At 41.5% G+C, this 23,502-nt stretch overlaps 1 protein-coding gene across 8 annotated transcripts in view; it reads left to right on the forward strand.

Annotated features, from left to right (window-relative positions):
- BICD2 (BICD cargo adaptor 2) overlaps positions 1–7,409 on the forward strand; it is a 95,920-nt gene extending 88,511 nt beyond the window's left edge. The window contains exons 7-9 of one of the 8 annotated variants that reach the window (XM_055804637.1): positions 1,796–2,006; positions 3,614–3,689; positions 5,223–7,409. In XM_055804637.1, coding sequence (XP_055660612.1) covers positions 1,796–2,006; positions 3,614–3,661 — 259 coding nt within the window. In that variant the 3' untranslated portion in view covers positions 3,662–3,689; positions 5,223–7,409. Of the gene's footprint in view, positions 1–1,795 lie in introns of all 8 variants that reach the window. The other 7 variants (XM_055804640.1, XR_008747320.1, XM_055804636.1 and 4 more) reach the window with 7 other exon arrangements.
- Positions 7,410–23,502: the final 16,093 nt, after the last annotated feature.

A 23,502-nucleotide genomic window follows, 5' to 3' on the forward strand; every position in this document is an offset into this window, starting at 1 on the left:
CTCCCACCCCCAAGTGAAGAAAATCAGTCTCTGATAATCTAGAGCAGCAGGGCACGGGGTTAGCAGCGAAGCTGTGAGCTGTTCGTTTCGGGAGCCGTGCCCACGCCTGGGAGCTGGTGTCCCCTTCCATAAGAGGGGAGGACCGTTACGCCCACAAGGTTTATCTTTGTCTTTTCAGACTTCCTCGGGCCATTCCAGTCCGTGTGGCCCCCAGCGCTGCTAGTGAACTGAATGCCATCGGGCCCTCGTCCTGCCTCCGCCTCGCTGCGGTGGATGGGTTGGCTTTGCTGTGTAAGGTCCATCCAGCTGGAAGGAGGGCAGGCGCTAGGCTTCCAGCCAATGGAGGGTTCCTGGTTTGGGAGAAACCCCTCACACGCGACTTTCCCGTTGTGCTCCACAGTACGAGAGAGACTGCGATGAACTTGAGAGCAGGGTCCGCAGAGATTTGAGAGGATCGATTCCCACTCAGTGGCCCTAAACTCAAAACCTTCTGCTATGCTAAGCCGCCTTGCAGTTGTAGTTTGTGCCGGTTTTATATTAATATTTCTGTGTTATTGTTTAATCTCCATACGTATTCAAAATTCTGACTTTTTCTTTCCCCTTTTTTCTCTTTCCAAGCAAATAGATTTAGGAATATAAGCCGAATCCTGCTATTTGAAGACAGGGAGGGCAGAATTTGGGACCTGATATAAGCACAGCTGACAAATCTGCATGTGAATGCAGTTTTTTCCCTGGTCTGCTTTATATTACTTAATGATGATAAATGTCCCTTAAAGTCAGGGGCTTTTCCATTTTGATGTTAAAAGGAACTTCTCTGCTGATATTTTGCTTTTATGAAAAAGCTCTATTTTACAGATGTGGCCATTGTAAATTCCAGCTGGTAGCTATGAATATTTATTTTTCTACCCATACGCATAATTGGTCTTCTATGTGCAGTAAATATGCATCTACATGTAGAGACATTAATTTTACAAATTGTTCATGATGTGCTGTGCAAGTTAAGTAGCTTTCAAGCTCAGTGAAAATGACTGTAGATGAAACGGTTTGCAGGCATTCATATAGCTTCTCCCACAGAGTTCCCAGTAACACTCGGTTCCTTTGTTTAATTGTTTATAGATTGATTAATTTTGATGGTGAAAATGATTACATAAAGGCCACTTGCTATAGAGAAAATAGTAATAAACCACTATTTATAGAATGTTTACATCAGGAATTGGAGTAGGTTAAAGTAGAATTGGGAAAGATGCTTGTTTTTAACAATGCTGTTCAGTCACCGCTGGAAATTTATTTGGACTCCATGTGTAAAGTAACAAACTATGAAGTTCGGGTACTCCTCAAATGGCATTAATAGTCATTTTAGTAACGGTCATTTTAGTGCGCTCCTGCTGTTCCCCTCAGACTCCCTTTCCAGCCTAAAAGTTAGAACCATTGTGGTCTCTGTAAGTAGAGACAAAAGTTAATTTCACTGTATTTTGTCTACTTGCTATGGAAGGACATCTTACTGATCTTTACACATGAGGATTTTTGTATCAGGCTTCATACTTTCATTATCCGAGGATGCTGTTCATTATACTATACCTTGAAAGGCATGAATGTAAGTGCTGAGTGTGGGATTCTAAGAACCCCAGTGAAGAACAATTGTGGTTTTCTACAGGTTTGATTGAAGCTCCTAGTTAAAAGAGCGTATAAGCAAGCAACTGCAAAATTATTGTTCTGCTAGTATGAGCTGGACACAAAGGATTCATGTTCTGTAGATGGAAACAGGATTGCTAAAGATTGATATATTTCATTGCAGATGTGACGAATATGTCACACAGCTGGATGAAATGCAGCGGCAGCTTGCAGCGGCTGAGGATGAGAAGAAGACTCTGAACTCCTTGCTTCGGATGGCTATCCAGCAGAAACTGGCATTGACCCAGCGCCTGGAACATTTGGAGCTAGACCACGAGCAGTCCAAAAGGGTGCGCACAAAATCTGCTTCCAAAGCCAAGAGCAGTAACCCTAGTGTAAGTCATATTCGATCTTGTGGAGACAGGTCCGAAGGATCTGTCCTTAACAACCAGGTTTTTTGTAGTGAGAAATATAAAATCTATTGTGACTAGGACAGGTGTGTAGAAAAATCATGTTATGCATCTTACTTTATGCTGTAACTGTCAGCATAAATCCCCACTGTCTAATGTCGCAGTGAGTTGACTTGTATTAGTATGTTGTTGAACCAGGTAATACAAATTGTATTATGGTGGTCTTAACTGTAACTAATTCGTAAGTATGGGGATGCTATTAACTAGTTAATAGTGGAAAGGAATTGGCTTTTTCCACAATTAACATGTATGGGTTTTGCTGTTTATGGTAAGTGTTTAAAGAGTACACCTGATGTAGTATATCTGGTGCTGCTAATTGTAGGTTGTATAGCACAAATGTGATCCTTTCTCCAGGGTTGCGGCATACTTCAATAAATGCTTTCACAGGCAGAAACAAACAGAAAACCTTCCTTGTTATTGTGGCTGAAGAAGTGGTGAAAAGCAAATGTTAAAATTAAAGATATGTCTTGAAAATGCAGAGCATTTTGAAACTGGAACCAAACTTAGTTTGCTCATTGTGGCAGATATTAAGAACTTGCTGTCAAATCACCACTGACCAAAGGCCTAAAGCTTTTATAGGCTATAAAAGCTAGAAAAAAACCTCGGTAGGCTACATAATTTACAGTTTGCTTCCCTCTTTTCAGAGGGTTAATCAGAAGAAACTTGCACATTCGTATAAAAAATATGCAATACTTACCCATCTGTTATAAAACTTAAAATTTTAAAAATTGGGATCCTACCTGGTAGACAGTTCCATTTTAAGAAGTTATGCTGTGGAAAAGTGTCATGTCCTGAAGGGGTCTTTGTGGTCTCATGTTGCTCCTTGCAAGCATAACACTCTGGAAAGAATCTGTTTTATATATTACTGTAGCCACACAACATGTATGTGTAGAGTTAATGTGACTATGGTCTAGTATTGTCAGTCACAAAACATTTTTTCCTCAGCTTTCAGTATTAACCTAAATAGGATAGTATTTCAGAGCTCTGATCATTTTTTTTAAATACACAGAAGATACTGCATTCCTTATGCAAGCACACGTTTTACAGGGCTCTACATTATAGGCACGGGGAATCGAACCAGATCGTCCTGCTAATAATTATTTATGAAGTAGTTTAGTATACATGTTAATCTTTAAAAACAAGTAAACCTTTGTCTGCTTTCGAACTTTTAAGGGGCCTTTTTAGCCACTTAATTACAATAATGTTTGATAATATGAAAGTGTACTTCATAATTGGTGCCTACTTAAGAGAAAAAGATTGAAAATAATTGCTTCTAAAATTGTGGAAAATTTGTGGAGCACAACAAGGCACGCTTTTTTTCTTGAAACCGGAGTTTTAAAGTGCCTAGCCTCAAACTTTATTTTAATGTAAAGCCCTGTTCATTTTGTACTCTTTCAAATAATTTTGTATGCCTATAGTATTACTAAAAGCAATGCGAGACTGCACGGTTGTCTGCTTGATAGTGATGTTTTATAAAGCCATTCTAATATTCCTGATGTGGTACTGCCTCATCTCACTACCATTTCTTATAGATGATCAGCAGCTTGCTTCCTGTGCATTGCCGCTCTGCCTATAAGTAGTCAGGAGATATCACAGTACTAATATAAGGTAATAAGGAGCACAGCTTATTTTTCCCGGTGAGGGGAAACCACATGGGATTTTGGCTTCCCAGATATTAGTGGCGGGGTGGGAGAAAACTTCTAAATTCGTACAGTGAGACTTTGGACAAATGGAATGCAGAAACCTTGCTGCAAAGCTGGGAAACATCAGGACGCCACAGTCCAGTGCCAGAATTGCATTTACCAATGCTAAGAGGAGGAAAAAAAAAACCCCAGCGATTTAAGTCTAATATGTTGCTCAAACATCACTGCTTGAGAAGTTTAAGCAAATAGTAATTCTGGCTTTAGAAACTAGGCCCTGTGCATCTGTTATTACTTTTTTTAGAAAACACTGAATTCTCCTGAATTTGAGCTTTAATATTGCTAAATAGCAGGTTTGATATTTTAGAAGCAAGTCATCTTTTAACAGTTTTCAATCCTGCTTTTCTCTTCTTTGCTGCACAATCTTCCAAAAGGCCTTTATTCTTCTCATTCCTGCATTAGAGTATAATTTTAAAATACTTTGTAAAAGCAGGCATTTGAGTGCTAACTTTCTCTGCTCCAATAGAAACAGTTACAATTTTGCTTCCACTATGGTAGGGAGCTTTAATGCAGTTATCACTGCTTCCGTGTCTCTAATGGCAGTATTTTTGCAAAATACTAATGGCAAAATGGTAAACTGGAGAAACTGATAATTGAATGCATTGTTAGGGTTTTTTTTTCAAATTAACTGGAACTTTCTGTAAAGAATTCAATGTTATTGGACAGTGACTATTACTATCAGTCTTGGCTCACACTTTCAGCTCCAAGTATGAACAATTTTGCTATTGACCGGATAGTCTTAGTAGTAGTTTCCATCTTCATTCATTTCTGTGAATCTTTAAAAAAAACAAAAAAGCCAACCTGACTGCTGTTGGAGCTTGTCAAGGTTACGGTTTAAGTTCTTGTAGCACCTGTTATAAAAAGAAATGAGGAATGGTGGTAAGGTGAGTTGATCCTGCTGTTTGTATTTTTAGATAATATTTAAGACTGAGTCTTGTAATTTTTGATTAATAATTTCTTGAAACGTACGTTTGCTGTAAGTCTTTCATATCACTTTCAATGGGTTGGGATAAAGCATGGAAAATTCCTTAAGCCATCACCTACCTCTGCAAGCAGGCTCTTCTGAATGATATTCTTTGCATTGGCCTGCATGATATACTGACCTGCATGTTTCTGGAGAACCTAAAGCTTCACTGAAAATGTTTCTTGCACATTCATTGCTGTTAACTTGTGATTAAACAGCAAAGCTTTATTCAGTACTTGTAAGAAACCTTCTTTCTGCAAAGCTATGCTTCCAGGCTGAACCCATAAGCATTGTTCCGTTGGCTTGGGAAGCATCTGCGAGCTAAAACGGCTGCTTCTACCCCAGTAAGCTAACAGACACCCTCAACCAACTAACCTGCTTTTGCAGCACACTGGTTTAAGTTTTCAGTTCTTTAATTGAGAAGTAAACACTTTTTTTTTTTCTTTTCTAATGCTATTTTATTTTTCCATTTTTCAGCTGTAGAGTAGTCCCTGGAGAAGGCCTTTCCAACAGTGCAACAGCATTTCTTAGCCTCTGTCATTATAGTTCAAAGTGGTAGCCCATTGCACAAAGAATGGAAACCACTGACCTGATCCTAACTTTTGAAAACATCTTTTCCTATATACTACCTGAAACTTCCCTTTTATGTCTGAAGCTATAAAACAAACAAGCTTTACCTGTAAGTGCTGCTGCAGTAAGAAAACTTACAAGTGCTGAAGAAACCTACTTCAAATGTAATGATCACCATATTAGTTTATGATCTACTAGAAATGTTTGGATGGGGGGAATTTCTTATTTGGATGGGGGGGGGGGGGAATTTCTTATTTCATTGCAGATGCTAATTTTTTTTATCCGATTGTTAAACCTGTGCACTTTTGATATTTTTCTTTAGCTTCTTTAATTCCTTATGTAGAAGAGTTCATGTAAATGCAGTGGTTTGCGCTCATAGTCTCTCTCCAGTTTGGGGTTGTGATTTTTGAATTCTACATCAGCATGTGGCAGAGATTTTTTGGGAGGCTTTAGATTGTGATTAGAAAAGAGTTTCAAGAAAAACCAGGAGCTCTGCTAAACTGTGTGCTGTGCTTCAGCAGCTTTTTTATTATTATAAAATGTTAAGCTTTATATGTTTAAATTACTGATTTTTGGTTCTTTTAACTGCCATGTTCATTAAGAAATCCAGGGTATTCAAATTCTGGGGTTTTTTTCATATTGTATTATTATTCTTAGGAATAGTTCAATGTAACAAGAAGAAAACTTGACTTTGCTCTGGTTAAAACAGTAATAGGCACTTGAAAAATATGAAAGAAGTAGTATTACCTATAAATTCCAGAATTCCTGGGTTTTGGGAAGTTGAAGTATTATTGATTAACAGAATTTTATACAACTATACCAGTTAAATTCCAAATTGGAATTGTTTTGTTACTTTTTCATTTTATTGTGCCAAATTATGGTACATTTAGAAAGAAAAATTCTAAAGTTGTCAATGATAGGGTGTTATATATCAGCGCCTTTCTGTCATTAATTATTGCCAGTAGTGCCTTTAATCATTTTAAGGGAGACTCTTAGAATAGTTTAGTCTAAGTCCTGTAACTTAGAAGAAATGGAACGGCTGGTTTGGAATTTATTAAAGATATGGAGCAATAAGTGCAAAGTGAACTCCCCTTTCGCACATTTTTAATGGGTAGTCTTACTATAGAGATTATATATTCAAGGAATTGTAAAAAATTCTGTTAGTCAATGATATTTCATCATGGAAATCCTTGCAAATTCAGGGGTATAGAGGAAAAAAAGAAACAACAAACGAACAAACAAAACACCACAAAAAACCCGTAAACAAACCCGAATACGCTTTGGGAACTAAATGGACTCATGTTGAACAAATGAGCAAGATGTATTAACACATTTGTGGTAACAGTACAGAGAATGTATCAGGAATATTGATGTTATGTTAGCTTTGTATGGTGGTGGATGCAGTTAACCATAGTATTGATTGCAAATGTGAACAACAACACATGGATATATTCTCTTGCATGTTGTATCTAATCATGGAAATTTCAGGAAACAGAAACAGAAGTGCATCAACAAACTGTACCTGTCTCTACTGTTTGTTGAGGCTCACATGAATGATTAAATTGGTACTTGATGTGAGGGAGCCTTCTCACTCCTCAAAAAAAGTACAAATTAAAATAATATTGACAGCGGAGAAAAGATTTCTGTTTGCTGGAAAAAGCATTATTATTCCTAGATGTGGGGGACTTATATTTCCATCTCCTATTACAGTATTGATTCATAAGAAATATTGTTGCATTTAAAATTACTACATTTGTATGTGGGTATTTATTTGAAATGATGTCAAAGTACTGTATTATTATGTTTAATGTGCATTACCTTTTAGTGGTGGATTGGTCTCCATTTAACGTCATATGCATGTATTCTTGCCAAGTAACCTTTACACAGATCTGGGGTGGGGGCGGGGGGGAATTAAAGAGAAAATGTGGAAACTTCTTAAAAGCATAACTGTGTGTTAATTGGATAACCTTAGGAACTATAGAGGACAAAATGTTACTTTCAAATTAATTAAAAAAGGTGTTTAATGTAGGAAACAATCTGCCTGCGTAAAGGTAGTCACATTGGCAGTATCAATAAAAAAGAAAAGGAATCATGTTTTCTGCTTGTTGTGTTTGTATTTTAAGAAAGGCACCGTTTTAGTTAGTCTTCCTGAGCTCTTTTTGGATTGGGGCTGAATAGATACTAACTTTTATCTGAGAGAAAGTGAAAACTTAAAACTACATTTGCTGCAGTACTAGAAAATGGATTATTTGTGCTCCTGTTTGGGGAGCGCCATCCCCTCTGCTGTTCCATGAGATTTCCCTGGAGCCTTGATCAGACTGGTTCAGTGTATCTCACCGGACAGGCATGCAAACAGCTGTACTAGCGCAGGAAACGGGAGGGTAGGACTAATGCTTTTGGTGGTAGTGGTGACAGGTCTTCCTAAAACTACACCTCAGTTTCTCATATACTCTCAGAAACATGTTAAGATGATGTTTATCCAGTAGAATTAACAAACTCTCAAAAAACCCTGAACAACCTGAGAATATGCTTAAAGTCTGAGGGCGAGGCTAAGGCTTGCCCCATCAGTACAAGGATTTTCCTAGATCATTGAATTTATCTTGGCCCATAGAAATATTAAATACAGGTTTATACCATAGTTTAAAACCTCTTATGTCCCCAGGTAGGGCTCCTAAAACTATTCTGCTTATTGTTTATATACCTGGTAACAGTCCGGTGCATTACACCAGCTAATTAGCATCATTTGTAGCGTAACTGGACAGCAATGTGACAATTTTTACATAGGCATTGAAAATACTTGTTGAATTGGGTGCAGTAAACGAGCAGACCGTATTTGCTAGGACACTTGCCCTGATTGTATAATTTCTCATTTGCTATAGTGGGAACTTTATTGGGAGAGTGGTCTAAAGGAGAAATATTTTATAAATACGCATGCAAGTGACAGAACAGGAAGAGATCTGTTGAAATAGCGAAACAGTGTGATTCAAAAATGCTTTAGTAAGAAAATAAGAAGAGAAGGAGAATATTTACCTTAAAAGCTTGTCTAGTGAATAACTATTAATTAAAACATCCATGTCTTTGAGACTTTTCTGTGTAGCAAAAAATCCAGTGCCTGGAGGGAACGTAGCCTGTGCCGAGTTGGGAGGGTGGGTCACCAGCTACATTCCAGGCTGCAGATGTTCCTGTATTTAATCTCCTGGAAAGGAATCTGCCAGCTAATGTAACGCTCCTGCTTGCCTTGGATTCAGTATTTCAGTAGCAACCATTTGTTTCTTGCAAGTAAGACTTGAAAACAAGCTACTAACGAACTTCTCGGAGGAGGAACAGGGCAGATTTTCAGAAGTGCTTGGGTGCCTAAGGATGGAGAAGCGGACCTGAAAGACCCCATGTACCTAGTCTTGCAGGGTGAAGGCGAAGAAAATTAAGACATAGGTGCCTTCTGGAGATCCCACTGGATAACATGCTAAAACTCAGCTACGCAATTATTTACTGAAGTTACAGTTTCAAAAATATATTTACATTCTTGTGTTTTTTGAGGGTTGATGAGCTAGATTGACCTACAGGACCAGGAAGGGCTATTTTTCCACCCAAGGGCTTAGCAAAAACAATGAAAAACTATAAAGGTCATCTCTGTGAGCTCAAAACCAAGCAAAGCATCTAGTTAATATGATTATTTTAAGTATGTGATTAATATTATTTTGAGTATGTGATTTTGAGTCTTATATTGAATGTTTATGTATGAAAGCTGCAAGCAAACATTCATTAGCGGTTGGTGGGAAAAACACTCGTGTACAAACTACTCAAAAGCTGACTTCATCCTCTTCCTTTCTTTTCTTCCAAGAGAGTTGCTGTCCTTTCCCAGTAAAGGAGGGGGTGTTGCTGCTTCTCAGTGCAAAGGCAAATTTCCACAAGAAGGAGCTATCACAGCTGCAGAGTGAACAGTTTTTTCCCTTGTATACTGAACTTGGTATGTCCGAGGTAATCTGGGACCTGAATCTGCATCAGCCAGCCTTACCTTATCCAGCCCTGTGACTTGGACATGGCTCGTAGCCAAGCCATCAGATGGGATAATTATCAAGTGAAGTGGTTGTAAAATGCCTTAGATCCAGTAACTATATATATATTAAAAAAAAAAAAAAAAGCCAACAAACAAGCTGGTTCTGCTTCTAGATATTACACTGTTTCTGAAATAAAGATACTGTACCAGGTGGGAGCAGTGTAATGAAAGCTGCTTTTTGTGATTACATTGGAGAAAACATGAAGGTAAGTTTAAAATGTACTTAATTCCTGATCCATGCTGGTAATTTAAACAGGATGATACATGTAATGTACTATGTGCTGATTAAGGGTACGTACATAAGCAAAACTTGAGCTAGCCACATATAAATTAAATGAATTTAAGCTAGGCTGAAGTAAGTTATAAGCATACACACCCAGATTTCCACCAGTTTGGCAAGTAAGAGATAGAGTTGGTTAACTAAGCTGAAAATTACTTTATGGGCGGAACCCACAAATACTGTGGGTTTTTTTATTGAATCAGATGTCAGGTGAGGACACCCTGTGATGGCCAAAAATGTGCCTGCCCCATTCTCTTTATGTTGCAAGAATTTTGAACAACTTTATGCTTCTAAAAAGTCTTTGTCATTTTACTTTTAAAAATGTCAGCAGGTGAACTTTTGAGTTGCGAATGTGCTATGCTAAAATACTGTGACATTCTTAACAGGTGGGAGAAACTTTAGAACTGATGATTTTTTAGTATGTGGTTCTAAAGAGATCATATGTATTAAAATAAGAGAGTTTTGTAAAATAAGTTCTTGCAAGTGCTGGCATAATCCATTCTCAGTAATATTTTTTTATCTTTTTTGAAGCTGATTGATTATTTCTGCTTTTCAAGCAGTAATGTATTTGAGGATTCACAAATCTCTGCGTTCAAGGAGTGAAGGAAAAATGTTCATTTTAGTATGTGGTGCTTTCTATTGCTTGATATTAAAAAAAACTGTCTCCTTTAATCTTCTCCTTGAAACATTGCTCCCTATTTTTTTTTTTTACACAGAATTTTTAGGTTAAAGCAGTCTCCCAGTATTCAGGTACATGCTAACTCAAAGCCAAGGAAGACACTCAGTTTGGCAATTTCATAATCGCTAACAATTTTCCCTCGACTTCTGGTGGTGAGACTGTTCCTAGTTAGGACAGTTTGTATCCTTACTTCAGATTATATTGAGTAAGCATTCAGGCAGCTTCTACTAATCTCAAATGTTACTTAGCTTATTTTCCTGTACAGCTTCTACCCTGGAATTTGAATTAATGCAGCTCAAGGCTTTCTCAAGGGATCAAGAGTAAAGTATTTGATCCAGCAGCAGAACATTAGCTTCCTGTTACCACCAAGTAAACAATGAGCCTTTATTAAGCCAATTATCAAAGTCTTAGAGACTGAGAGTTTGTATCTGTCCATTTAGAAGACTGGCATCTCCGTTAGGGGAAGACCGTTGGGCCCGTGCTACTGAAGGCTTTGGTAGAACATTTTGGAGTGTCATCTTCCCTGCATCTAAAGAACAGCTTGAACTTCTGCCTTGTGAGGATGAGGAAAGCATTAATTCTTTTTAGCTGATAGTCGTGGTTTTATCTAGTAGCAGCTTTGAAAAATAACATTCCCTTTGCAAATGCAAGTTCCTTGTGGTTTTGTCTTTTTCCATAGGGATGGAATTCCTAGCTATCGGTTATCGCCGGTATACGCATGCTTTTCATGCTTGGGGTGGCAAGGGTTTTTTGGTTAGTGCAAATACCAGTCAAACAGCAGAAAGCTCGAGCGTGAGCAGAACAGCCAGCGCCTGTTGGGACAGCCACTAGTCACCTGCCGGGTGGAAGCTGCAGGTGCTGCTGGTTGGTTTAGCGCTGGTTTAGCTCACCAGTACAGCCTGATATGCCAGAGGTTTGCTGTGCTTCGTGTCTATTGGCAAAAAGTCGCTGCTTACTCTTGCCTGACTCCAGATGCTTTAGTTTGAATAAATCGGGTAACTGGGCAGATTCAGAGCAGTGTGCAATTCTGTCAGCCTGTCTGAAGATGCTGCCGTGTTGGAGGGTGAAGCAGCTACCCCGCTGAGCTGGAGATAAACTAACGCGTCTCACTGTGCTCGGGGAGCTGGGTCAAAGAAAACTGACCGCTGCGTCACCGCTGTTGTCAGGCCAAGCCCTCATCTTCCATCTGTTCTCCCTGCTAAGGTTGTCTTTGGCCTTCAGATCTGTTGTGCTCAGATCCCGCTGCGAGCGTGAGCGCTGCTGTTCTCTCGCAGGCTCTTGTCCTGCGCCTGGGTTTGTGCAAGCTGCCGAGCAGCCAGGAGGTATCAGGTTGGGTCTTTGCTGCTGTTGCTTTAGAAACCAGCTGGAACGAGAATGAACCCCATTTTCAGGCACCATGTAATTTGTTTTTCAGTTGCAGAAACAAAGACACCTTACTCAGGAAGACCCGACTGTTCCACAGGGCTGTTCACTGTGGCTGGCACCTGCGGTTACGCTGCTGGCAGTGCGTGGGGAGAGGGGCACCTTCGGGATGTGGCCGAGTTGCACCTTCCTGTACGCTGCCAGTGAAACTACTTGTCTGACTTTGCATCACTGATCGTGGTTTTTAGGTTTTGTGGGTTTCTTAAGTTACTGCTTTTAGGTACAATACTAGAACGGTAGAGGAAGAGAAACAGGTTGCATCTTTGACTTTTACCTTTTCTCCTTTGTGCTATATGGATGAAAGCCTGGGTATTTTTTCCCCCCTTTAAATAACATGAGATAGAGATATCTATCTTTTCTGACTGAATGTTTACTTTCTGTAAAAAAATAGTTGCTAAAAGCTTGTTGAGCCTTTAATTGGAACAAGGAGGGCACAGAATAGCTGAGAAAATGTCTTCTAAGAGCTGTTATGCAGAGGCTAAAATATCTTTCGTCACCTCAGTGAAATACACAGTTAGGCTCTTGGTGATGTTCACAACCCCCCGAAGTTACCAGCAGTCCACAGCAGGACCAGAGCTGCAGCTCCAGAGAAGGGCTGAGAGCTAATGGTGATGTTTGCGTTCTGCAACACTTCTCATTGCAGAAGATGGTTGGGTCATGGAAAGAATGGTAAGAATACATGCCTTCTGCTCTTCCCTGTTGTTTCTTACTGCCTTTAGAGTGTTGTTATCATGAGCTCTCCTGATGCCTTTCCTGACTTGGGTTATACTCTTCATTCTCATTTATAAGGCTCTTCCCAGCAATGTAAAGTGGGACTGTCATTTTTGCTGCTTCGTTATATCTGTGGAGCTCAGGGTTCTTTTAGGAAACCTGACAGATGATCTGCTAGCAAAGCATCAACAAATACATCTTCTTCTATCTCTGTGTCATTTGTAGGAGACAAAATTGTTATTGCTGCTTCTGCCATTCCTCTGAAGGCCAGTTATCACCAGTTCCTGTCTCAGAAGGGTTGTTACTTTCCTGGAGGCAGAAAACTAGCAGAAGGCAGATACTGGTCAGATGCCAAATACCTATTTGTAGAAAAATTGGTGTGTTCCTGTGGGCATGAGGGGAAGGGGAAGTGGCAAGGGGAGAATGGAGGAAGTGGGGGGAAAGGGTGTAAGCATTGGGGCAGATCTAAAAAGAACAATGACAAAGGAGAGGGAGGTATGCAAGAATATGAAAGAGGCAGCAAGGGAAAAATGGCAGCAATGGATTAGGATGGACTGTTGAGCAGCTCGGAGCAGCTGGATCTGCTGTGGGCAGGGATTGTTTGGCACAAAGCCTAGGAACAACTCAATTCCAAGAAAGCAGCTGGCAATGTAGAGTAGTCTGGTCGTACAGACTGCATAGTGTGCGTTTCTCCATCTTAAATGCATCAGCTGGCACATTTATTAGCCATCAGGGGCGAGAAAGAGGCACACGAGACTACAGAAAGAGGGAACAGTGCAAGAAAATGAGGAGAACATGTGGGAGAGGAATATGTTTTCTGGCATATTTGAATGCTTTTCTGTGTGGTTTCGGAATGTCTCGTGCAAGTCTCCTGGGCTGCAGCAATCCTCTTTCTTTAAGCTTCACTTCATAGAATGATTTCCTATTAAAGTATATCAAGGTATTTCTTCTAATTAATATCAGAGTCAATCTAAGTGCAGCTATACTTACCTGAATATCAATGTCAAGTGTAAGCAGGTACATCTGACTAGCCTTGGTTAGATTGTTTTTAGACGTGGTTTTAACTAAATTAGTTTCTGTGTTGTTATATAAAGAGAACTAAGTTTGCTACCCCAGCTGCCTGTGGAAAACTACCAGCCAAGTCAGTGTCTGTGTCGTACCAGCTTCCAAAGCTAAAATAGCCCAAACACTGTGATACTTTATCCTAGCGATGGACATGCTCCTGGGAGGGCTGGGGAATCCGTGAGTTGCAGTACTGTCTGGAAATTGTGCAGAAAATCATGGACAGAGAGAAACAGAAGGATGATTAGGCAGAGAGGCAAGAAAGCCCGGCAGTGCTGGACGGGTCCACAGAGAGGGAGCCACACGGCTGGTATGGGTTATGTGGCCGTCAGTCCCTGCATCTTTTAGAACTTCATATTCACAGCTGGGATATCGCTGTGATAACCATCTCTAGCTTATTATCTCTGCAACATCCTCGGTAGAAGTCACTCCTTTAGCCCGCATTTGGTGCACCCTGCTAAAATGTGTAAGTGCCGATGCTGGTGTGAGTCTCCTGTGGTGGTGTGCGCATAAAGTTTGCAGGGTTTGTGCAGTCACAGGCTACTAGGGCTCCTGACACAAAATACAGCTATTCTCATGTGTAGTTGTTTATACTGGGGAGTCCAAAACTGGTTTAAGTAGTGTGATTTTTTTTTTTTTTTTTTTTTTTTTTTTTGGCGCCAAGTGAGCTGCAAGAGACTAGAGGGGAGGGAAGAGCACAAGTCTTTGATAGGCAGGACACCTGCCTGTTGAAGGCTTGATGGGAATGCTTGTGCGTTGTCCTTGCTGGCTGTTTTTTATTGTTAGTGCCCAGCAAATCAAGGCATAAGTCTGGACAGATGCGTTAAAATTTGTACGAGCAAATCAATTTATGCAGCATGGCTGGAGGATCTGGCCAATATGAAGGTGCCTTTTAAATTGTATTCTTTACAAGTCTGGCCATCACTGAAGATCAGAGCTGTTTTTTCTTCTATGTGGCATTTGTGCAGAAAGCGCCAAATTTCCAGTTCAGCCCCCTCACGCTCTGCTAATTAGGGAACTGCTGAATGTCTGGACCAGCTCTCTTTGTAATCTCAGTTCTGTGAAATAAGAACAGCTGTGGTCTAAGAGAAGGGAAGAGAATCCAGAATGGGAGATAAATATTGTTCCCATCTTTCCAAGGACTCTTTTCCAGATGTGAGGATACAGAAAAAAAAAACAACAACAAAATATAGACGCTCAAACACCAATGCTTAAATTTAGCACCAGTGACTGGCTTTGAGGTCTTGCCCTATAGAAGATGAAAACATTTTCAAAGGCAAAAACCATGAATAAGTTTACTGAAGCTTGCTGGGAAAAGACTGGATGCCCTGGTAATTCTTTCCTTCTCTCTAGTGTTTGGCAGTCTTGTAAAGGATTGTTTCATCCGTTAACTGAGGTTAAGGGTATGTTGCTGCAACCAGGACTTTAAAAGCTTTGCATCCAGTTTGCAGCTTTGTGAAAAAATAAATAAATAAATAAAAGGGAATAAGATAGAAAAAAAACTTCCGCTTATAACTACACGGTAAAAAAATTGTGAAATAAATTATGCTTGACCGTGCAGCAGCAGCATCGCCTGCAGCTCCTCGGCCGTGTCGCTGGGGCGCAGTTCCGGCAGGCGGCCGCCAGGTGGCAGCGCGACACAGCGCCACGGGGCGGGCGCCAGGCGAGCGGCGCCGCGTCCCCTCCGCGCTGGGACCCTGACTTTGGTCTCAGTAATTCCTCCATTCCCCTCCGCTTCGTCCTCTCTTTAGTTTTGCCAGTGTTCCCCGTGGCTTTTCGCAGTTCGTCTTGAACGTGTTTCTTGCCCTTGTGACAAGTCGCTGGCTTGGCAGGTTTGGCCCGCCAAGCTTCACGGATGGTTACAGTGGCTGCAACCGATTACCCGAAGAGTCACGCGATAGACAATAAATGGAACCACAAGTGCAAAGACGTTTTTCTGCTTCGTTTTTTGGATCCCTCGGGTAACTCAGCTCGGTTCTTGAGTGTATGCCACATAATCAACTACTGTGGGCTTGTGCTGGACCTGCTGGGACCAGGACCCTGCTCTGCCTGCTGATTTTAACGGCTGGTAGGAATGGGTTGTGAGCCAGCGAAAGCAGCGCGTTAGGTCAGCAGGCCTGCCAGAGCAGCTGCCAGCCAGCAAGGCTTCAGCCTGCACCCTCCGCTTCGCCCACCCCTCACCGCGCGGCTGAGAGCACCGTCTCAGAACAGCATGGCCCAGGCTTCACCCCGGGTCAGTACAGCAGGCGGTGCCCGGTCCTGGGGCAGGCGGTGGCCGGTCCTGGGGCAGGCGGCTGCCGGCCAGTGAGTACTTGTACGGATTTCCAGCTCACCACTTTCCAGCACTACCAGTTTGCACGGGGGCTTTGCGAAAGGTAAAAAGCTAGGCAAGCGCTGCAGGGGGGCTTGCACCAGACATCCAGGCCCGTTGTACAGAGAGGAACAAAGCCAAAGCTATCGAGAGACATAAATCTCGTTACCTAATGGATCGCGTGGCCACACGTGCATGGCAGGTAGAGGAAACTCAAACACGGACTTTTATAGAAGGTGTTGCGCTTCGGCTCTCTTCCCCGTCATGCCTTCAGTGTTTGGGATCTCACCCTATTTTTAGAAGTCAGAGAACTAGAAATCTGCTCTTGCTTTGCAACTGATCGGGAAAAGATTTAATGCTGATGAGTGTACGCTGTGCTTCCTGCCACCGCCAAGCTACTTTCCATTAAGGAGCAATGGTGAATTCTGCATCTCTCGTCTCTTCATTCGTCGTTTCTTGCTGTTTCTGTTCTGGCTTGCTTCAGCACACATTTTGGGTAGATGTACCTGCCCGCTCAGGACTCTGCCATGTACTGAATCATTCAGAGTCAGGATAGCTTTGCTTATGGAATGCTTTGTGCTTTGGCTTTGGTGGTGTGTCCTACTCATTATGCCTTCAATGGCAATTTCCTTACTTACAGATCTTTTTCCCCCTTTTCAATGACTGCAGGAAAATCCAGTGTCTAGTCACAACACGATCAACTAGTCTGAAAAGTTACGAAGATGTGTCTAGCTGATGGCTCCCTTCTGCACTGGACCTGAACTCATGGTGTACCTTTTTGGTTACGATCACTCTTCACAAAAGAGAAATAATGCCATCGATGCTTTTACCACCTGGTAAAAAACCAACCCCCAGTGCCAAACAGCCTGTGTCTGTGATAAGACTGAATAAAAACATAGACTTTAGTGGGGAGCATCAAGGTATGAAGGCAAAAAAAAGAGGATGGAACTTTGCTACTGAATCATGGTAAGATGTGGATATCCATAGAGATGTGAATCATGGTAAGGTGTTGATATCCATAGAGATGTGGGCAAAAATTGGCCCAAGAGTGTTTCAAGCAAATTTGATAAGTACACAGAAAGGGCCTGGATGTAATGGCTTGCACTACCACTGCCACCTTTCCCTTTTTTAATGTCGCATTCTTCACAGAGGTAAGAGTCTTCCTCTCTTTTTGCAGAAAGTATTTACACACAGACATGTTTTGTTCCATTCTGGACACTGGTGGAGAAAAGTCTGAGACAGGTTATTCAGTTATTAATAATAATGGGGGGAAAAAAAACCAAGTTGAGCAAACTGAGCTGCAGGTGACCGAATTCTAATTGTCAAAATGAAAAGCCTGGTTTGATTTGTTTATAAAGTTCTGCTGCCTAGTGCCGATGTAGAAACTACAGGAATGAATTCCAGTGGCTGCCTGCTACAGCTGGTGTCCTTTCTCAATAGGAGATGGACCTGCTACATCAAAAGTAGTAAATATTTCTATAGTTAATTGACAATTAAAGGCTGATAGCATTCCAGGAAAGACTTTAGTTTTCTCTTGAGATTTAAAGAAACTCCATCCTGGCTATGTTAATTAATCTTCAGTTGTGTTTTTTCCCTCACAAGTGAAGTCATGTGGTAGAGTAGCTGGTGCGTGTAAGCCTCACAAACAGATCCGTAGTTAAGACCATGCTACTTAAAGCCTGCCTTTATTCATTAGAGCGACATCTAAGAAAATACAAGTATAAAGAAAACTAGAATCTAACATCTGTTGTCTATTAAGTGTATCCAAAATGTATGCACAAGGTAAAAATTACATCTGCTATATAATTCAGTAGATAAAGATCTAGAAATAAAAGCCCTTTAGCTAAAATGCCACTCACAGGTTCTGACTTCCAAGGAAGTTCAAGCTTTATACAAGTACATAAATTGCATTAGATTTTTGAAGAAGTCGCGTAAGATGCTTACGCAGATTCAGCCTACCCAATAAATTCTATGAGGGGGCTGGCCCTCTTGACTCCTTGAAGACAGAAGATGCAAATTGCCTGCACTTTAATAAATCGGGTTTATTTTCCTGCTTTCCTGGGGGCAGATGTGGCACCAGATCCCCTGTGTGACAGCGAGCAGGCACATGGTTGCAGGGCAGGAGCTCTACGGAGACCTTTCTTTCCCTCTGCTTTGTGACTTAGCTCAGCCAAATCACGGACTGGGCAGGACTGTAATTATCACCATGTTAAATTGTAGTTGTAAGGGCAGCTTTGAGGGCTGCAGGAGTAAGCTGTGGGTAATTCTTGATACTATTGCGTTCATCAAGATCCTGGTAACACATAGACCAGGTCTGTGAGAAAAGCAATTGATGATGGCTGGTTTGAAACTTTTATAAATGATCGTTTCAGAATGTTACTGTATGAGAACCTTCTAGCAGTTTCATGAAGGGTCAAATACAATCTGTTTTCAAAGGATGTACGTTTGTATTCTGGATGTTTTAGTAATAGATTATAGATTACATAAATATTGTACTAACTAATCACCATTTTGGTGATCTTTTTTCAGAGTAAAGAAATTCTACTAAATATTTTGGTTTCAGCTGATTTGCGGGGTCACCCATGTCACAGAATAATTACTTAATCGATGGGATATATTTTGAGTAACATAAAAAAGAGATGAGGATGATAAATTTTTCGAATCAAAATTCAAAAGAAGTCAGTGTTTGTTTCTAAGCCCAAATTAACTGTGACCAGGATGACAAAAATCAAGTGCTGTAATTCTCTCTTCCTGCTTAAAAGCTAAGCCTTACCGTCTGCCGGATCACTGGCGTGTCTTGCCATTTCTGGCCTCTTTCAGGCCAAAGCTGGAGTAAATTTCTAATCTAATGGTGCCCAGAAAAACAGTATTTCACTCTATTGTATGACAAGAGATTCTAGTTTTAGTACCGCTCCAATCAAAGCAACAAACTGACAGAATCTCAGTGTGGCTGATTTTAGGTTACTGAAAAGTTGAGGGTAAAATCTATGATGCCCTTTAGATTGTTTTAATATCTAACTAATAATTTCAGAAAAGACTTAACCTAATTCCTTCTCAACATCAAGAGTGTTTAGGTACCTCTCCTCCTTTCAAGTACTAGTTTATATTCCTGAAAGGTGTTGCTTTTGAAAAATACCACCCTTGATGCATGTGTGCCATGTCAGATGACTCAATTCGTAAAGCATATCTTGTTTTTGAGGGCAGTGCAAAATTGGAAATGTTTAATCGAATGGTGACAAGCTGTAACTCCTCATCTACTTTATAATGTGATAGAAAACAAGTTACAAACATGAGAGTTGAAAAAACTTTCTGGGTCGCTGAGTTCATCCCCCAGTTCTGCAGATGAATGTACATCTCTGACAGCTTTCAGTAATCTAAAAATATAAATGCAAACCCACAGTAAACAGAATCCGGTACGTGCACAGAGGTTTCTGTAACACTGCTGTGTTCTGTTGTAAGTTTAGCCTTGGCGTTCTGGTTGCAGCTAGCAAATGGAGACACCCACTAAGAACTCGAGAGTCTGGTGGCTGCCACACATGTTGGCTTTTAGCTAAACCGGTCAGTAACACCTCCTCATGCTTGTCACACTCTCCTGTGCGTGTGGATAGTCACACGTTAAGTGTAGCTTTTCTGGTCAGGATATTAGGAGTCCTCTAATAGGGTCCTACCCTCATTTTACACCAGAGACACAAAGAAAGCGAGCGGATCCACCACCCTTTTGCTCATTAGTTATTTGTCCAGTAATATATGTATTTATATATATATAGCTCATTATTTGTCCAGTAAGGGCAATGCGATTATTGTTTTCCCCAGCCCAGCATTTAAAAGATTAAGAATGGCCCTGTTGCCTTCCTTAGGGACTCCACAAAGAACATTTTCAGTTGTGAAGATCAGGCTCAGGAAAGAGGTGACAAGCTCTGATCATTTATCTGTGATATGAATCTACTGCTGCTTTCAGAGAGTCCAGATAAAAATTCTGCTGTATATTACCTTAAGAAGATCTGAATCAATTTATATGAGAAAAAAAAAAAAAGTTAAATCAGCGTATAAATTATACCTGTGAAATGAGAAAGACCAGGGTTTGAAATGCCTCGATGCTGAGGAGAATTAACTTGATTCAAAATATAAGCCTTAGTAGTTATTTTAAGTTCAGCTCCTTTATGAAGTGGGGATAAAATACAGACTATTCCACTCTGCTATAAAAATCTTACGCTATAGCATAAAAGCTGCTACAGGATTTGTGTCTTGACTGGAGAACTGCTTTACTTTTATCTGCAGTTCCTTATTTGTGTCTCTCTGTTCTGTGGTTAGTTTCTTTTTTTTTTTTTCCTCTGGATTCCTGGCTGCTCTGGTAACTGGTGTTGGTGAATGTGGAATAAACTTGCTTTTGCCCAAGGTATCATTAAAAAAAACAACCAACCTTACCTCAGTAGGGTTTCAGTTTAGAAATATTTCCCCTTGAAAGCTACCTTTGATGCATCATCTTTTCCCACTTTTTTGTGAATTTAAAGTGACAGAATAGATTTCAGTGCTACCATAAATTTTAATTTTTTTATTGCAATTGCTGGTTTCATCTACTTGTGAATGGGAAATAAAGCAGTACATCTTTCTCTGCAATTAAAAAGGCTCAGTTTCAAATTCACGAAAATGAGATTGCATAAATACTCAAAAGACATGTTGCAGTGATCTTCAAATGAAAAGTAGTCTCTTCAGAAAGGAAAAAAAAAAAAGCTCTGATCAAAATTCAGAGACTTACAAATAAGGACTCTGTACACAAAGGAACTTTGTATATTCAGCAGAGTGTCATATGATGGCAAAAGCACATGAGGGTCACCCTGAGGATTACATCATCCGGAAGAGAACACAACATGCATCTCTTACATGAAGAGCATGTCAGACAAAACCCATGTATTTGCAAAGCCATAGCTTCTTGGTCTTCATTGTCTCATTAAATTTGTAAGAGGTTATTTTTACCCTCTTTAGATTTATCTTTCCTGGGCATGCAGTGGTAATCCTTATTTAACTGCAAAGCCTACCATGAGGGAGAATTAATTCGTGTTGAGAGCACTTTTCTTGTAAAAGAACATTAATGCCATATGACAGGCAACTTTTTTTCTTTTGGGGGTAGAAAGAGCAAGTATTTGTGTGAACTTTGCTAACTGCTTACACTTTGACTTTGCATTTATTGACCCTTCTCTCTTACCCTTGCATACACGTGCATTAGACATCAAGGTTTTGAAAACAATAAAAACAATCCCACAGTAAAGACCACATGCAGTAGACGTTGCCCAATGCTTCAAAGCTTAAAGAAGTATATTGTACTGTGTACAAAGTGCAATTTGCATTTGCAAATAAGATTTAATAAAGCTAAGACCTTAAGGTGCTCAGCAAGATCCAGTTCAGTGCAGAAGATTGCCAACCAGTTTCTGCTCTATTTAATAGAAGCTTTGACTCTGAGATTAAGCCTCAGAAAAGCAGAAGAGACAGAAATGTTGACAAGGCAGACTTGTTCCTATTACGACTTCCTTCGTGACACAGTGAAGGCGAACAGCTTGGGTGCCTGAGATAGGTTTAGGCGGAAGGGGCTTAACAGAGCTGGATACCTGCAACTCAATAAAAGGTCGAGTCCTGTATTTTTACTCAGGAGTCATAAACTGTGCTGAAAAGCACAATGCCAGGTTTTGCTCCTCACAGTTTTAAAGGATTGGATGCCTTTCAGTGGCGGTGGGGGGGATTTAAAATATTCAGAGGAAGTGTTCCAGCAAACACCTCCCTGTTCTAACACCAAATCTGTACTGTTTTGCTTTTTTGCTGGTAGCATCTGCCTACCTTCCCAGTAGCCTTTATTCCTTCAAATCCCTAGCAAAGCTTCAAAAAGAGACCTTCTTTTATTTGTTCCTTATCTACTGGAATCACTGTCTGAGTCCAAGTTACTTACCTTGGTTGAAGAAATGTCTTAGATGTGAAGAAACTTGTATTGGCCCTTTGTTACAACCTTAGCTGGCTAACAGCAACGGCTGCAATTTGATGTTTGCTTAAATTGTAAACTCCCTCCAGAATTAATCAACTGATTCTGGTCAGAAATACAAATTATATACTGTGATTGCCCAGACTGTAAGAGTTGAGAGCACCTTCAATGAAAAATGCTCTAATTCTCTAGAAGAAACACAAAGCAAAGCAAAATGCTGGCTAGGGTGGGGAAAGAACCGGACAGGAAATAAAATGATTTTTTTAAAGAATGCTGGTTATGTGATGTTCTGGTACCATATCGAGTAGGCTTAAATGCTTAAAATAAACAGGTTTTTGTCTCAGCTTTATACTTCATAGCATGGACCTTGCTTTCTTGAGAGCAAAGAACCTGGGTAATTTTTCACAATGTTTGAGTTGGTTTCTGCTGCTGAGCGCCTGTCCTATGTAGCCACCATGCAGCAATAGTCGGTAAGCTCAGGTCTGCTCTGGTGAAAGTACTTCAGCGATGAGCCGCCTCGTTGGCCTGAAGCACAGGACTGACGTCAGGGAGCCATAACCATCGCACATGGCTACGACTGCGAGGAGCCTAACCTCTGAAATGGGTAGTTGTGTGTTGAATCTGTGTCTGCATATTAATGCTTTGAGGTAGGATTTTGAAAGTAACAGGTAGGATTTTGAAAGTAACAGATATGATTTCAAAAGGAACATCAAGAAATCTGGGTTGGTTCATTACTGATAAATCTGTTCTCTTACGCTGGTTTAACTAGACCCTACTCACAGAGTTACTCTAGAACAGCAACTCCTTTTATTCTGGAATAGCTAGTCCGAGGAAATCCATTATATGAATTTCATTACAAAAATACGTTTCCATTCCACTGCACTATTGAAGTTACGCAAAAGTGTATTTCCGTAATGCGGCCTACATCAAAGCCAGACGTTTCAGGGATAAGGAGCAACGGCCAGTTACTGGGTAATAAAAAATGGACTAAAGCTCAACTTTAAAGTAGTTCACTTCTGAATGTACTGGTTTGGATTTTTTCCTGAAGGTAAATGCTTTATTCAAGGCAGTTTTACGTGGTTTCATTCTTTCAGAGACAGATTGCTTGATGCACGTTTTGGGCCTAACACGCGCGTGTTGCTCAGGGCTGCAGCGGCCTGTTCTCCCAGGGAGCCCATCGCACCTCGCTGCACGGGCCGGGCTCTGCCTCGCCCGCCGCACCCCCAGCGCCAGGGGTGCACCCCAGCGCCGACATCGCCACCCGCCACCCGCCAAGGTGCGCGTCGCCCAGCCGCTCCGCGGCCGTGGCTGCGCTCCCCCCGCGGGAAGGACGGGGCCGGGGGCCCCCCACGGCCCCAGCCCCGGCCGCGGGCAGCAGCTGGCGCGGAGCCCGCCCCGCAGGCCCCGCCCTGCCCGCGGCTTCTGGCGTGACTTCGGGCTTCGCCCCGGGGACGCGGTTCCCTGACCCCTGTGCCCTGAACCGGGAGCGGGGAGAGCCCCTCTGCGGCGCGGGCGGCCCCAGGGCCCTGCCTGCAGCGGGCCCGGCCGCCGGCGGAGCCCACCCGGCTGCCGTGAGGGGGCGCGGGCCCCGTCCTGCCCGGCGGGAGCCCCTCGCAAGCCCCCGGGGCCGCGCAGGCGGGGAGCCGCTTTCCTAGGAGCGGCCGGGCGGGAAGGAGGCGGCGGTGTCTTCCCCTCCC

The sequence above is a fragment of the Falco peregrinus genome, chromosome 5 (genome assembly GCF_023634155.1).
Source record: "Falco peregrinus isolate bFalPer1 chromosome 5, bFalPer1.pri, whole genome shotgun sequence".
Lineage (NCBI taxonomy): Eukaryota > Metazoa > Chordata > Aves > Falconiformes > Falconidae > Falco > Falco peregrinus.